General features: G+C 45.6%; 1 protein-coding gene across 2 annotated transcripts in view; it reads left to right on the plus strand.

Moving 5' to 3' along the window:
- MPP3 (MAGUK p55 scaffold protein 3) overlaps positions 1–13997 on the plus strand; it is a 107920-nt gene that overhangs the window by 11345 nt on the left and 82578 nt on the right. For both annotated transcript variants that reach the window (XM_060256288.1, XM_060256289.1), the window contains exons 5-6: positions 7628–7765; positions 10066–10147. In XM_060256288.1, the coding sequence (XP_060112271.1) occupies positions 7628–7765; positions 10066–10147 (220 nt within the window). The remainder of the gene's footprint in view (positions 1–7627; positions 7766–10065; positions 10148–13997) is intronic.

A 13997-nucleotide genomic window follows, 5' to 3' on the forward strand; every position in this document is an offset into this window, starting at 1 on the left:
CCTGATTATGACTGCACCTAGCTCCTAGTTGTACACACAAGCCAGCCGGTCCGGGATCCAAGTCCAAAGCCAGTCCAAAGGTGGCTGGAGCAAAGCTGTGGTTGCAGAGTTCCACGTCAAGCAGTCTCCTTTGACTGGCTTTTATAGGCATCTTCTGGCAGGCTTTTTTTGTAGCCAACTCCTTGGGAGTTCCTCTGCAGCTAGTCATCAGCAAGCAGCTGCCGTTGGGCCAGGAGTTGTGCACTTTGCCTTCTCTCTTGTCGCTCCATTCTAAGCGTTTGTCTCTGGTGCTCAAAGGGTGTGGGTGGAACTGGAGGGCTGGTAAGGACCACTGGGTTTCCTCTGTTGGATCTGGAGCTGGAGGGTGCAGGTGGCTCTGCATCAGCCGTGGGCTGTGAATCTTGACAAGCCTGCAGTTCATCATCTTTCTTGCTGGCTTCTGCTGATTTAGAGCAGGGGCCCTTCCTCCTGAGGAGCCCTCCTCTGCTGACTGACCCATGACAAGAAACCACAAAACCCTCCTGTTGGGCATCTGTGGAGGAATTGCTGCATCCTGACTCTTGAACAGGAACAGGATTGAGTTTGTGGGGTTTTTTGACTATTCACATGATGCTGATCTCCTTTTCTCCATTTTATCCTCACAATAACCCTATGTGAGCCAATTTGGTGTAGTGGTTAAGTGTGCGGACTCTTATCTGGGAGAACCAGGTTTGATTCCCCACTCCTCCACTTGCACCTGCTGGAATGGCCTTGGGTCAGCCATAGCTCTTGTAGGAGTTGTCCTTGAAAGGGCAGCTGCTGTAAAAATCTCTCAGCCCCACCCACCTCACAGGGTGTCTGTTGTGGGGGGAGAAGATGTCGGAGATTGTAAGCTGCTCTGAGTCTCTGATTCAGAGAGAAGGATGGGGTATAAATCTACAGTCTTCTTCTTCTGTGGGTAGGTTAGCCTGAGACTGTGTGACTGACCCAAGGTCACCCAGAAAGCTTCCGTACCAGAATGGAGATTTGAACTTGGATTTCCTATGCTGTCCTATGCTGTTAACCACGACACGGTGCTGGAGACTGTCTGGGATTCTCTAATCAGACATCCTTTGCCACTTAAAGGCTTCAGAAGAACCCAGATCAAATCAGATCTCTGGTGCTGAGGAAATAGGTGTGTGTGTTAATTTGACTCTTGTCTTGAGACGGCCCTCAAGGAAAGGCATTCTGCCCATTTTCAGAAGCAAAGCATACCAAAATCAGGAAACCCAGTCTGCAGCACAAAGCCAGCAAGAAAACCAGACCATGGCAAAAAGGCTATATAAACATACCGTTAACAAATCACATCTCAGTCTCATGTGATCTGTTAATGGTATGTTTATACATATAGCAGGGTGAATCAGGGCTCTCGACAAAGAGACAAAATGATTATTGAGCTGAAGATTCCTGCACCCCAATTTTGGGAGAAGAGGCTCCAGGTCCAGAGAAGTCAGCAAGAACCTAGTAATAGAGGGACACTAGATTATAGTATTGCTTTGGAGCGCTTGGGACTTATTTTTGAGTTCCCTCTACTTGTAGGATGTGTATATGCATTAAGTGTTCACTATATATGCTGCAATTGTTAACATTTATTCTACTTTATAAATCTTGTATTGCTTCTAGAGTTTTAGTCTTTTTGTCATGGTCTGGTATTCTAGCTGGTGTTCTCAGAAGCATATACTTTCCAGTAGGTGAGTAGAAGATGTGATGACATGTGGAAGAGGCAGGAGCAGGCTCTGTTTCTCAACTGAAAACCGCTGGTGTTCAGGGAGAGGCCTTTGAGTGGCAGAGTCTTTTGGTGTAGTGGTTAAGTGTGCGGACTCTTATCTGGGAGAACCGGGTTTGATTCCCCACTCCTCCACTTGCACCTGCTGGAATGGCCTTGGGTCAGCCATAGCTTTTGCAGAGCTGTCCTTGAAAGGGCAGCTTCTGGGAGAGCTCTTTCAGCCCCACCTACCTCACAGGGTGTTTATTGTGGGGAAGGAAGGTAAAGGAGATTGTAAGTTGCTCTGAAACTCTGATTCAGAGAGAAGGGTGGGGTATAAATCTACGGTTGTCTTCTTCTTCTCTTCTCCTCTGAAACCCCCTGGTTCCTGATTCCAGATGTATGTGTGGGGGTGGGATAGTTGCTGCTCCCCTTTGGGATAAAAATGCATTCTCTGCATACTTAAGAGACGGTTCTCTTAATCCTTCCTTCTTTTGGGTTTGAAACGGCTGGTTTATCCCCCCTTGCAGAGCTGCCCGTCGGGATTTTTTCCTCCCCTAATGTTTAATCAGCCTTACTTAGTCATTTAAACCTATTGCTTTTTGTCCCGCGCTCAATACATAATGCAAACAGCACCTTCCCCTGCTTGTGGGAGCCTTTCATTTTTCTCGCTGAGGGGATAGAGGTCTTTAACTCTCTTTCCCTTTTAGAATTGAATAGGTAGATAATGAACTGGGTTTTCAGAGCAGGGTTTTAATAACTTTGCCGAAAACCAGAAGATGGGAAGACAATGGTTTCAAATGGGTCCAAATTGCCGAGGTCTATAATAGATTCGCAACGAATTGGGAATTCAGGTAGCACAGAGGGAGGGGGCTGTTTAACAAATTATCTTTCCTTTGAGCAAGCTGATAAAAGTAATGGCAATTAAGATTCTGCCTAACAAAGAAATCAGATTGTCTTCGGATCACACTTATGCGCACGTTCTGCCGCGGAGAGAGACTGTGCATATGTGATGTAAACATTTATGTGTTTATATAACATTTATATAATGTGTGAAATGTATCCTGTGTGGGTAGCACACAACTTGTGCTCTTGGCGTGCGATCTTTTGCAGAGTTTCTCCAACCTGAGCCCACTTATTTCAGTGAAGTAACTCTGGATAGGACTGAGCTATTAACCAGTATCCTCAGGTAAAGCATCACCAGGGCTTTTTTTGTAGCAGGAACTCCTTTGCATATTAGGCCACACACCCCTGATGTAGCCAATCCTCCTGGAGCTTACAGCAGGCCCTGTACTAAGAGCCCTGTAAGCTCTTGGAGGATTGACTACATCAGAGGGATGTGGCCTAATATGCAAAGGAGCTCCCGCTACAAAAAGAGCCCTCAGCATCATCTTAGCATATGTAGCCTTGACTTGGATGGTCCAGGCTAACCTGATCTCATTAGATCTCAGAAGGCAAACCCTAGTTTTGTATTTAGATGGGAGACGACCAAGGAAGTCCAGGGCTTCACAGAGGCAGGCAATGGCAAACCATCTCTGCACGTCTCTTGCATTGCCTTGAAAACCCTATGAAGTCTCCATAGATCAACTGCAACTAGATGGCACTTTCACTGCCAAGTCTTTGTGTTTGTTCACTTCTGTTCCTTGTTATCCTTCTCTCTGTCTGTCTGAGACACCCAAGAGGAGGCGTTTGATAGTCCACTGAGCTTTGGAGATGCTCTGAGAACCTCTGAGGCCCAATGCAACTGCAAGGGTGACGAGTAAGAAGAACGTAAGAGAAGCCATGTTGGATCAGGCCAATGGCCCATCCAGTCAAAACACTCTGTGTCACACAGAAGAATTGCAGATTTATACCCTGCCCTTCTTTCTGAATCAGAGCGACTTACAATCTCCTTTATCTTCTTCCACCACAACAGACACCCTATGAGGTAGGTGGGACTGAGAGGGCTCTCACAGCAGCTGCCCTTTCAAGCAGAACCTCTGCCAGAGCTATGGCTAACCCAAGGCCATTCCAGCAGTTGCAAGTGGAGGAGTGGGGAATCAAACCTGGTTCTCCCGGATAAGAGTCCACACACTTAACCATTACACCAAACTAACTCTCAGTGGCCAAAAAATCCAGGTGCCATCAGGAGGTCCATCAGTGGAGTCAGGACACTAGAAGTCCTCACACTGTTGCCCCTCCCAAGCACCAAGAATACAGAGCATCACTGCCCCAGACACAGAGTTCCAACAATATGCTGTGGCCCCCCTCCCCAGCTTGGAGAGGCTGAGTGGGCAGCTGCATGTAGCCATCTTGTCAGTGCTTTCTGGTGCACCTTATCAGTTCCTCGAGATCCCCTCTCTGTCCCTGTCCTGAAAAAAGGCAATGGAATTTCTTGGTTTTGCCGGAAGCCTTGGAAAGCTGTGAGGCATCTTGTAGCTTTCTGAGCTTCTCTGATGCTCTGTGGAGAAAGGAAGAACGCTGTGTGGAAGATAGTTCCCTGGCCTCCTTTCAAACCTGGAGAAAGACAAGGAACTCTCGTTCTCTCTGGTAGGTTTGGGCAAGGTGTTTTTGTAGCAGGAACTCCTTTGCATATTAGGCCACCCCCCCGTGTAGCCAATCTACCAAGAGCTTACAGGGCTTTTAGTACAGGGCCTACTGTAAGCTCAAGGAGGATTGGCTACATCAGGGGTGTGTAGACTAATATGCAAAAGAGTTCCTGCTACAAAAAAGCCCTGGGTTTGGGAATGCTCAGCAAGGCTGCTTTCTGTGCCTTTCTGAAGTCAACACTATCCCCCTGTCTTTATCCACCCTCGGGAGAAGGGGCTGACTTTGCCAGAATAGCATGCACCATTTGGAAGCTGTTCAGTCAGTGTGGTGTAGTGGTTAGAGTACTGGGCTGGGATCTGGGTGACCCAGGTTCAAATCCCCACTCAGCCCTGGGAGCTTGCTGGGTGAACTTGGGACACCCTCAGCCTAACTGTTAAATACTGGGTTCAATACATTTGGAGTTCACATAGAACTGGCTTTATTGGTAACTACATACTAAGTCAACATGGCGGGACTGAGACTCCGCTTATGAGCATGCAGAAAGAACCTCTCCCCAGCTTCCCATACCAAATCACAGCAGTCAGGTTTCGCACCCTGAACGCTCATTGGTTACTTTAAAGGAGTCCAGATCTCCGATGGAAATATCGCGTTGCTAGCGTTCCTGTGGTTACCCGGTTGCCTGCGAAAGTTTTCCGCCTTGCATAAGGTCCAATACATAACACTAACCTACCCCACAGGGTTGTTATGAGGATGATGTGGAGGAGAGGAGAACGATGTAAGCCGCTTTGGGTCCCCGCTGGTGAGAAAGGCAGGATTCAAATGAAGTACATCATTAAAGCAAATTATAGACCCTTAATCTTCAGTCTTGAAAGACCGTCTTTCGGTTTTAATATCACTCAAATAGAACGGGACTTGGATGGGGCTGCTGTATCAAACTGAGGCTCGCTTTATTATCCGCTGTTAATAATGAAATCGTGGGATTCTATTGTGCCGCGTCCTCTCGCGTGCGCCGCTGCCTCACCAGTTCCTTCCCCATCAATATACATTGACTCGTTCGGAAGTCAATGTATCCCCTGAAGTGTGGAAAAAAAATACTTCCTCTAGAAACTCCGGCGGCAGCTTCATGGCTGGCTGCCAGCTCAGATCCATTGTATGAAATATTTAATGATACCGGGCAAGTGCGTGGCGGTGATGTTCTTTTTGGATTTATCTCCCATCTAATTAAAAATGCACCGAAAAGCATGAAAAGACAATTTCAGAAGGGGGGGGGGGAGGAAGCGAGGATTTGGGCCTGGATTTGTGCATCGTGTGCTTGCATGCTGGCATGTGCGCAGAGGACAAGCGCCAGGAAGATAACTGCCGAGGGTCTTATGAAGAAGCAGAATGACCCAATATCTGCTTTGTCTTTGTCTGCTGATCCTAAGATGGGGTCGGTGGGGGCAGACTCAACTTGGGTGCCTGCCAAGTGATTGCAGTCCTTGTGCAGCACCAGCATACGGTTCTGCTGTATCAAATGTGGCAGATACTGCTGCAAAAGGGGACTGTGGGCTGCAATCGCAGATGGTGTGATCCTTACATAATTCCTGGGGTCACTCACATGGGTATCCCCTATGAAGTAAGCACTGTTTTTCTCCGGAGTCATCTGCTGATGTTGTGGTTAGAAGGTCTAGAAGAAGATGAAGAAGAACAGAGCTTTTATTGTAGCAGGAACTTCTTTGCATATTAGGCCACACACCCCTGATGTAGCCAGTCCTCCAAGAGCTTGCAGGGCTCTTAGTACAGGGCCTACTGTAAGCTCCAGGAGGATTGGCTGCATCAAGGGTGTGTGGCCCAGGCCTCGGATTCAGCAGGAGCTCACAGGAGCACAGCTGCTAAACCTTTCTGAGGTTCCCCTTCCTCCTCCCCATCTTGTCCATTGAATAGTAGGTGCAGCTGCATAACAATCCCTGGATGAGCTCCACCACCTATTTTTCTACAAAGTGACCCCTGGTGTGGCCTAATATGCAAAGAAGTTCCTGCTACAAAAAAAAAAGCCCTGAAGAAGAAGAGATTGAATTTATCCTATCCCTTCACTCGAAGTCTCAGAGTGGACTACAATCTCCTTCCCTTTCTCTCCCCACAACAAACACCCTGTGAGGTAGGTGGGGCTGAGAGAGCTCTGAGAGAACTGTTCTTGAGAGAACAGCACTGAGAGAGTGTGACTGACCCATGGTCACTCCAGCAGCTGCATGTGGTGTTGTGGGGAATCAAACCCAGTTCTCCCAGATTAGAGTCCACTGCTCTTAAACACCATGCCATGCTGGTGCTCTCTCTCTCTCTAGGAGCTGGGAGACCCAGGTTTGAATGCTCACTCTGCCTTGAGAGCTTGCTGGGCAGGGTTACCAGCCTCCTGGCGTGCCTGGTGATCTCCCAGAATTACCACTGATCTCCAGACTACAGAGATTAAGGATTTAGTGCTGAGGTCTGCCCCCCACTCCCCACAACAGCTTTTGCCGCTGGAAGCATTAATACCTAGGCCCCCTCATTTGGAGCAAACTCAGGAATTGTAAAATAAGTAACTGAAACAAATCATCCGTTTCTTCCTTCTGTTGCTAGAATTATGTGGACCAAAGAAATTTCTCAAGCTGAGCAAGCCGTGTTCTTTCTCTTTCTGGAGAGCCAGTTTGGTGTAGTGGTTAAGTGTGCGGACTCTTATCTGGGAGAACCGGGTTTGATTCCCCACTCCTCCAGTTGCACCTGCTGAAATGGCCTTGGGTCAGCCATAGCTCTGGCAGAGGTTGTCCTTGAAAGGGCAGCTATTGTGAGAGCCCTCTCCAGCCCCACCCACCTCACAGGGTGTCTGTTGTGGGGGAGGAAGATAAAGGAGATTGTGAGCCGCTCTGAGACTCTTTGGAGTGGAGGGCGGGATATAAATCCAATATCTTCTTCTTTCTCTCTTGGGTGTTCTTTATCTTAGCTAACTAACTAATATGGTTTGATGATATGGAAAGGAAATCCTAGGCAGTATTATGTAGCTAGAGCAGTGGTTCCTCCCAACACTTTTGAGCCTGAGGGGATCTGTGGAATTCTGACACAAGGCAGTGGGCACAATTAGAAAATGGCTGCCACAGGGGGCAAAGAAAACCACCAAATCTCAGGGAGCCAAGGTTATAGTTAATTCTAATAGTAGGTCTTCAGTGTTTCAATGGATGAATTGGGCTCTTTTTCTCAATCTAATGTACCTCAAAAGGTTGTTGGGAGTATAAAAAGGAGGAGGGGGGGGGGAAGAACCATGTATTACCTCTCAGAGCAAGTCAAAATATGTGAGGAAGCCTTTTCCTGTTTCTTCTCCCACATTACTCTTTTCTCTCTTTCCCCCTCCTTTCCAACACCAAGGCAATGCTTGTTGTGCATGACACTGTTGCCCAGAAGAATTTCGACCCTGTCCTTCCTCCTTTGCCAGACAATTTTGATGAAGATTTTGATGAGGAATCGGTGAAAATAGTTCGTCTGGTGAAGAATAAAGAGCCATTGGTATGTATGTGTACCTGTTCGAGCAGCGTTTCTTTAAAGCAGTGAGGAAAATCAGGAGTTGAAGAGAGTGGCCTGCTCTGTGAGGATTTGAAGGCGGCTGAGAAAGGTGAAATGAAAAAGTGGAGAGTTAAGTCCTAGGGAGCTGATACCTGAAGACCCTGCTTCTCAAAGCTTTTGTATCTGTTTGGGGAAATTGTATGCCACCTCTCTGGAGAGCTGCCTAGAAGCAGCTCATGAGTGAAAAAAGAAACCATAAACCATAGTAAAGAATCCAACCAGCTTGTCTTCTGTTGAAAAAAGAGTGAAGGATCCCCTTTGACCACCCCAAAAAAAGATACGTTGGGGATCATGAGGACCTGAGCGTACTAAAACTGTGTGGAACATAGTCAGGAAGGAAGGCAATTGGGCAAGATGGAGTAGTAGAAGAAGAAGGTATTGGATTTAAATACCGCCCTTCACTCCGAATCTCAGAGCGGCTCACAATCTCCTTTATCTCCTTCCCCCACAACAGACACCCTGTGAGGTGGGTGGGGCTGAGAGGACTCTCACAGCAGCTGCCCTTTCAAGGACAACCTCTGCCAGAGCTGTGGCTGACCCAAGGCCATTCAAGCAGGTGCAAGTGGAGGAGTGGGGAATCAAACCCGGTTCTCCTAGATAAGAGCCCGCACACTTAACTACTACACCAAACTGGCTCTCAGAAATAGGAAAAGACTAAAAAAGCTGTCTGGATCCAACCCATAAAAACAGCAACATAAATTATTAATATTAAAGCTGTATAAAACTACCACTGAGGGGCTTGAAAATATCCCTAAAAGAGCCCTCAAGCTAGAAAAAGGACTTGTTTCTAAAGTTCATATACCTGTGAGACATTTGTGATCCACTTTTGGGTCCCGATCCACAGTTTGAGAACTACTGCCTGAAGGAGAAGGGGCAGCAGGTGTAGGCTATGGTAACAATATCACTCTAGCACAGACCATGTCGGGGTACAGAATAGCTAGAACCTTCCAAGAACAGCTTATAAGGAATGTTGCGAACTCGCTGATAGGGAGTTGCAAAAGGCAGGACATGTGTCTTGTACGAAAAACACGGGACAGAGTCATGATAGGGAAATTGAGGTTTCTGGTATGTGCGAGTAGTGCTAGAATTTGGAATTTCAGCTGTGTGGTTTTGCTGTGAAATAGTGGAGAGGGGTTTTTGGGTTAGGGCTGCAGTGCTGGGGAAGATGTTTGTAAGTATTCCCCCCCTCAATGCTATTTCTCTGACTGAAAAGAGCCTCCACTCCTGGGGTATTTTAAGCCTAATGTGGAAAAAAGACTGGTATTTTATTGTGCCTGTCTTTTTCACATACCTAGGTTTACAGCAACTGTGGGAGGGATTTCTGATTGGGATTTAGTACAGAAGGGGAGAACGATGGGTCTTATATTGTGCCTGTCTTTTTCCTGATCCTAGGTTTACAGCATCTTGGGGTGGGTGGGTAGAATTGCTTACTGGAATCTAGTACAGAAGGAATAATAAAGTCCTTCATCCATATTGTGGCCCAAACCCAGAGCTAGCTCTCTGTCTCTTTGTAGGGCCAAATTGCGCATCTGGTAGTTGTTATTATTAAACAACTTCATAGTCTCAAGTTGTTTGATTCTGTTCGCGTGCACAGTGTGTTTGGGACTCGTGGCCAGTTGCTAAAATGAATTCTTTCCCTGTTGCTTCAGGGATGTAGAAAAATCACCACTGAATCTTTCTAGAAGGAAGACAGACAAATATCTGAGTGGTTTATTAGGTGGATTCTGTCTGGGAAAAGGAATCATTTTCTGTCCTGTCTCTAAATGTGTTTCTCAGTAGATAAGGAGTGGGGGAAGATTCACTGGCTAATCTTAAAACAGTTGTGAAACTAATCGTTTGCCGTTACTCCTAGTTTATTCTGAGAATGGGAGTTGCAGAGAGGGAGTCTTCATTACAGAATTTCCAGCACTGTTCATCACCAAGCTAAAGTTTATTGGCGCATGATAGGATTCTAGCAAGAGCTCCTTTGCATATTAGGCCACACCCCCTGATGTAGCAAATCCTCCAAGAGTTTACAGAGCTCTTTTTTGTAAGCTCTTGGAGGACTGGCTACATCAGAGGTGTGTGACCTAATATTCAAAGGAGATTATTCTAGAATTCCACCACTGGATAGGATAAACTAGTTTTGTCTGTCATGGATGATTTTGGCTTTTTGGGGAGAGTTAAGAGAATCCCATCAGGCACCTTGTCAAGATGTTATGGGCAAATGTGACCTGTTGCTGAATGTCTCCTCTCCATTCCAGGGTGCAACCATCCGGCGAGATGAGCACACTGGCGCTGTAATTGTGGCACGGATCATGAGGGGCGGGGCAGCTGATCGCAGTGGTATGTTTCTTCCCCTTATACAGTTCCTTTGTGGCAGACAGCACTGAAACGTTCAGTTTATTCATATTGATAACCTGATGATGTTATAGGGAGTTGCGTGAGTTAAGTACCATCAAGTTGCTTCCAGCTTATGGTCACCCTGAAAATTTATGTCCTCTAAACTGTCCTATCATCAGGGCTTTTTTTGTAGCAGGAACTCTTTTGCATATTAGGCCACACACCCCTGATGTAGCCAATCCTCCTGGAGCTTACAGTAGGCCCTATACTAAAAGCCCTGTAAGCTCTTGGAGGATTGGCTACATCAGAGGGTTGTATCCTAATATGCAAAGGAGTTCTTGCTACAAAAAAACCCCTGCCTATCATTAACAACCTTGCCCAAGTCTTTCAAACTGAGGGCCATGAATTCCTTTTTTTTTTAGTCAATTCATCTCATGTTGGGTCTTCCTCTTTTTCTGCTATCTTCAACTTTTCCTGGCATTATTGTCTTTTCCGGTGACTCTTGTTTTGCTCAGTAGCCTCAGTTTGGCCAATTTAGCTTCTAGAGAAAGTTCAGGCTTGATTTGATCTAGAACCCACTTAGTTGCCTTTTTGGCAGACCAGAGTATCTGTAAAATTCTCCTCCAACACCACATTTCAAATGAGAAAGGGGTATGGTGTTATGGATGTGTATGGGGTTATGGTGCATCAGTTCTTACAAACCTGTTATTTCCCCATAAAGAACTTAAAACCAGGACTTTTTTTTTGTAACAGGAACTCTTTTGCATAGTAGGCCACTCCTTTGCATATTAAGCCCTGTAAGAAGGGCCCTGTAAGCTCTTGGAAGATTGGCTACATCAGGGGTTTGTGGCCTAATATGCAAAGGAGTTCCTGCTACAAAGAAAGCCCTGCTTAAAACCAATGAAAAGGATGAGAGGAAACAAAGAAGGCTAGATGGAAATAACAGGTCTTTTTAAAAATATCAAATATTGGAATAATATGTGAAGAAAAAATGTGGGTTCTCAGTTGCTATCCCAGAGGGGAAAAGGAGATGTGCCAAGAATGACAGCTTAAATCTTGTTGTTAGGGCCTTGGGCTGCCACCCAGTACTCCCTATTCAAAGTGACCCTCCAATAAAATTAGTTCCTGAGCAGGGCTTATTTCACATTATGACTTGTTTTCGGCATTTCTATCAGTAATATTTCCAGGGCAGTTCACAAATGACTAGGTAGTAAGACGTTCTCCCCTCCCAATAAAACAGAAGACCTCTCTGGGTACTTGAGAAGGGCTCGCTGTTCAGTTGCCCACTCATCAGCTGAATGGATGGTCCCATCCCGAGGGCAGGGTTGAACTTTCCAAGGCTGTTTGCTCACTATAATTCTGCTTAATTCTGATCCACTTAATGTTAGTATGGGTTTCAGTTTCTTGATGCTAGTGCATCTCGTTTCTTCTTAAAGCAAAAAAAAAAAGAAGAAGCTTCTTTAAGCTTTTTTTTTTTTTGCCTTTTTTACATTTTGAATTAAAATAGGGATGCAAGAAAACAAGGGGGAGAGAGGGATATAAAAATATGAAAACTTGTTCATAACAACAGTGATCAACATCAAAGTAAATATACAGCATTTAACGTGGACATTTATAGAACACTTGACATGGGTGTTTAAGGTACATAATGTTCAAGAATTTTTATGTATTATATATACTTATCATTAAAGCCTAGAATTTATTACCATTAGTTATTGTTAATATTAACTGGTAGACATTGAATGTTGCATTATATGTTCCATTACATCCTAATACTACTACAGTTGTTATAAACAAACTATAATAAAAGAATACATTTTTAGAGCATTTCTAGAAATAAAAAGGGTAATGATAAGATAGGTTCGTATATACATCAAAAATTAATTTTATGGTCTTGTGTACAGCATTATTTCACACAATACTGCTACTTGTACCTCTATACTTATACCCAGGGCTTTTTTGTAGCAGGAACTCCTTTGCATATTAGGCCCCACACCCCTCTGATGTAGCCAACCCTCCAAGAGCTTACAGGGCTCTTAGTACAGGGCCTACTATAAGCTCCCGGAGGATTGGCTACATCGGGGGGGTGTAGCCTAATATGCAAAGGAGTTCCTGCTACAAAAAAGCCCTGCTTATACCACTGTCTATAACAACCTTAGTAAGTTTCTTTAAGCTTTGAAGGGAACAGATTTGTTTCTTTTTTTAAAAAAAAAGTGTTTATAGATGGCACAAATAAATACAGAATCTGATGTTCAGAGCTGTCAGACAGGGACAAATTGTGCCTGCATCGTGTCAGAGCCATGAAATGGGCTACAGAGACAATAAAGAATAAGAAATACTACAGTGCTGTCCTGAGCAGAGTTTGACCCTTTAAAGTACATTGAAGTTAATGGGCTTAGATAGGTTGTAACTCTGCTTTAGGATGGCAGGGTGAGTTGAAGAAATAGGAGTCGGGGAGGCAGCAGAAATGCTCGTTTGCCTGGAGGGGCCACGTGGTTGATCTGGGGACAGTGCGGCATGCAAAACTGCAGAGACTCTGTTGACCTTTCTACCTGCCCCCCCGCCCCCTCCCTCCAGTCTGGCATAAAGAATACTGAAGGAAAAATTGCTTCTCTTCTGATATATTGTGGAGGATGAGTAAAATGGTTGCTGAATGATGACCAAAAATTATGTTTCCCTCTGCAAATGCTTGCAAAATCCCATGCTTCATCTCACTGTGCCTTCGATTGCCAAGTGTCTTGAGAAAAAAAATTGTTCTGTCCCTTTAATATAGGATGTTATTTACGAAATAATGTTAATTTATCTCTGTGCCATGAAACACTTCAGCTGCCTGTTTTTTCAGCCAGTTGGCATCCTTGTGCTTGTGTTTCAGTGGAGGTTTTTTTGGGGGAGGGGGCAGAGAGTTGCTGTTACTGCAGCAAGGGTGTAGCTGTTTGCCACTTTTGCAGTTCTTGTGAATTCAGCCAATAGTTACTGGTTATTATCCTTTTTGAACAGCAGAGGTAGCTTTATTTGTATACATAGGTTTGGCTAAAAAAAATTAACAATAATGCACTGGGAACAGTGTCTGTCCGGCCGTCCATCCAGCCATCTATCCATCCATTCAGGCGTTGAATTCAGCAGGAGCTCACAGGAGCACAGCTCCTGAACCTTTTTGACAGCCCCCTTCCCTCCTCCCCACCTACCTACCTTGTCCACTGAATAGTAGGTGCAGCTGCATAACAATCCCTGGATTAGGAGAATGGGCGGCCAGTCAGCCACTAGGAACTTTGCCACACCCCCAGCAGCCCTCATTAACCCCTGGAGAAGCTGGAGCCACCCTTTCTCCACTTTTTATGTGATTTTGGGTGGTGGTTGGCTTGCTGGCCTTTCAACTGTGTGTGGGGGAGCAGCCAAGGAGAGTCCCAGGTGAGCAAGGCCTGCTTGGGCTGGCTGGATCTCTAGCCAGCCCAAGCAGGTCTCGCTCACCCAAGGCTCTCCTTTCTTGCGTCGGGTTGCTTTTGGATGGTGGGGGGCAGCATATGCTAATGAGTTATGCTAATGAGCTGCACCACCTATTTTTCTACAAAATGACCCCTGCATCCATCCATCTGCCACCCACGGCCCTCATCTTGGATAGCTAAATCTGCAGATTGAGGCAGTGTGGAGGCTAAACAGATCTTCCTTCACACTTGGGGCATTCCCCAGGTATGCAGAAAAACTTGGGAGTTTTTTTTAAAAAAATGCACAGAGAAGTTTAAATCCTCCCAAAAGTAAAGTAGCGTTCTCTGTGCATGCACAGCCCATGCTGCTGTTTCCTCTTTTGGCGCATCATCATCATCATCATCACTGACGGGGGGATGAAACCTTGCCA

Source organism: Heteronotia binoei, chromosome 15 (assembly GCF_032191835.1).
Source record: "Heteronotia binoei isolate CCM8104 ecotype False Entrance Well chromosome 15, APGP_CSIRO_Hbin_v1, whole genome shotgun sequence".
Classification (NCBI taxonomy): Eukaryota; Metazoa; Chordata; class Lepidosauria; order Squamata; family Gekkonidae; genus Heteronotia; species Heteronotia binoei.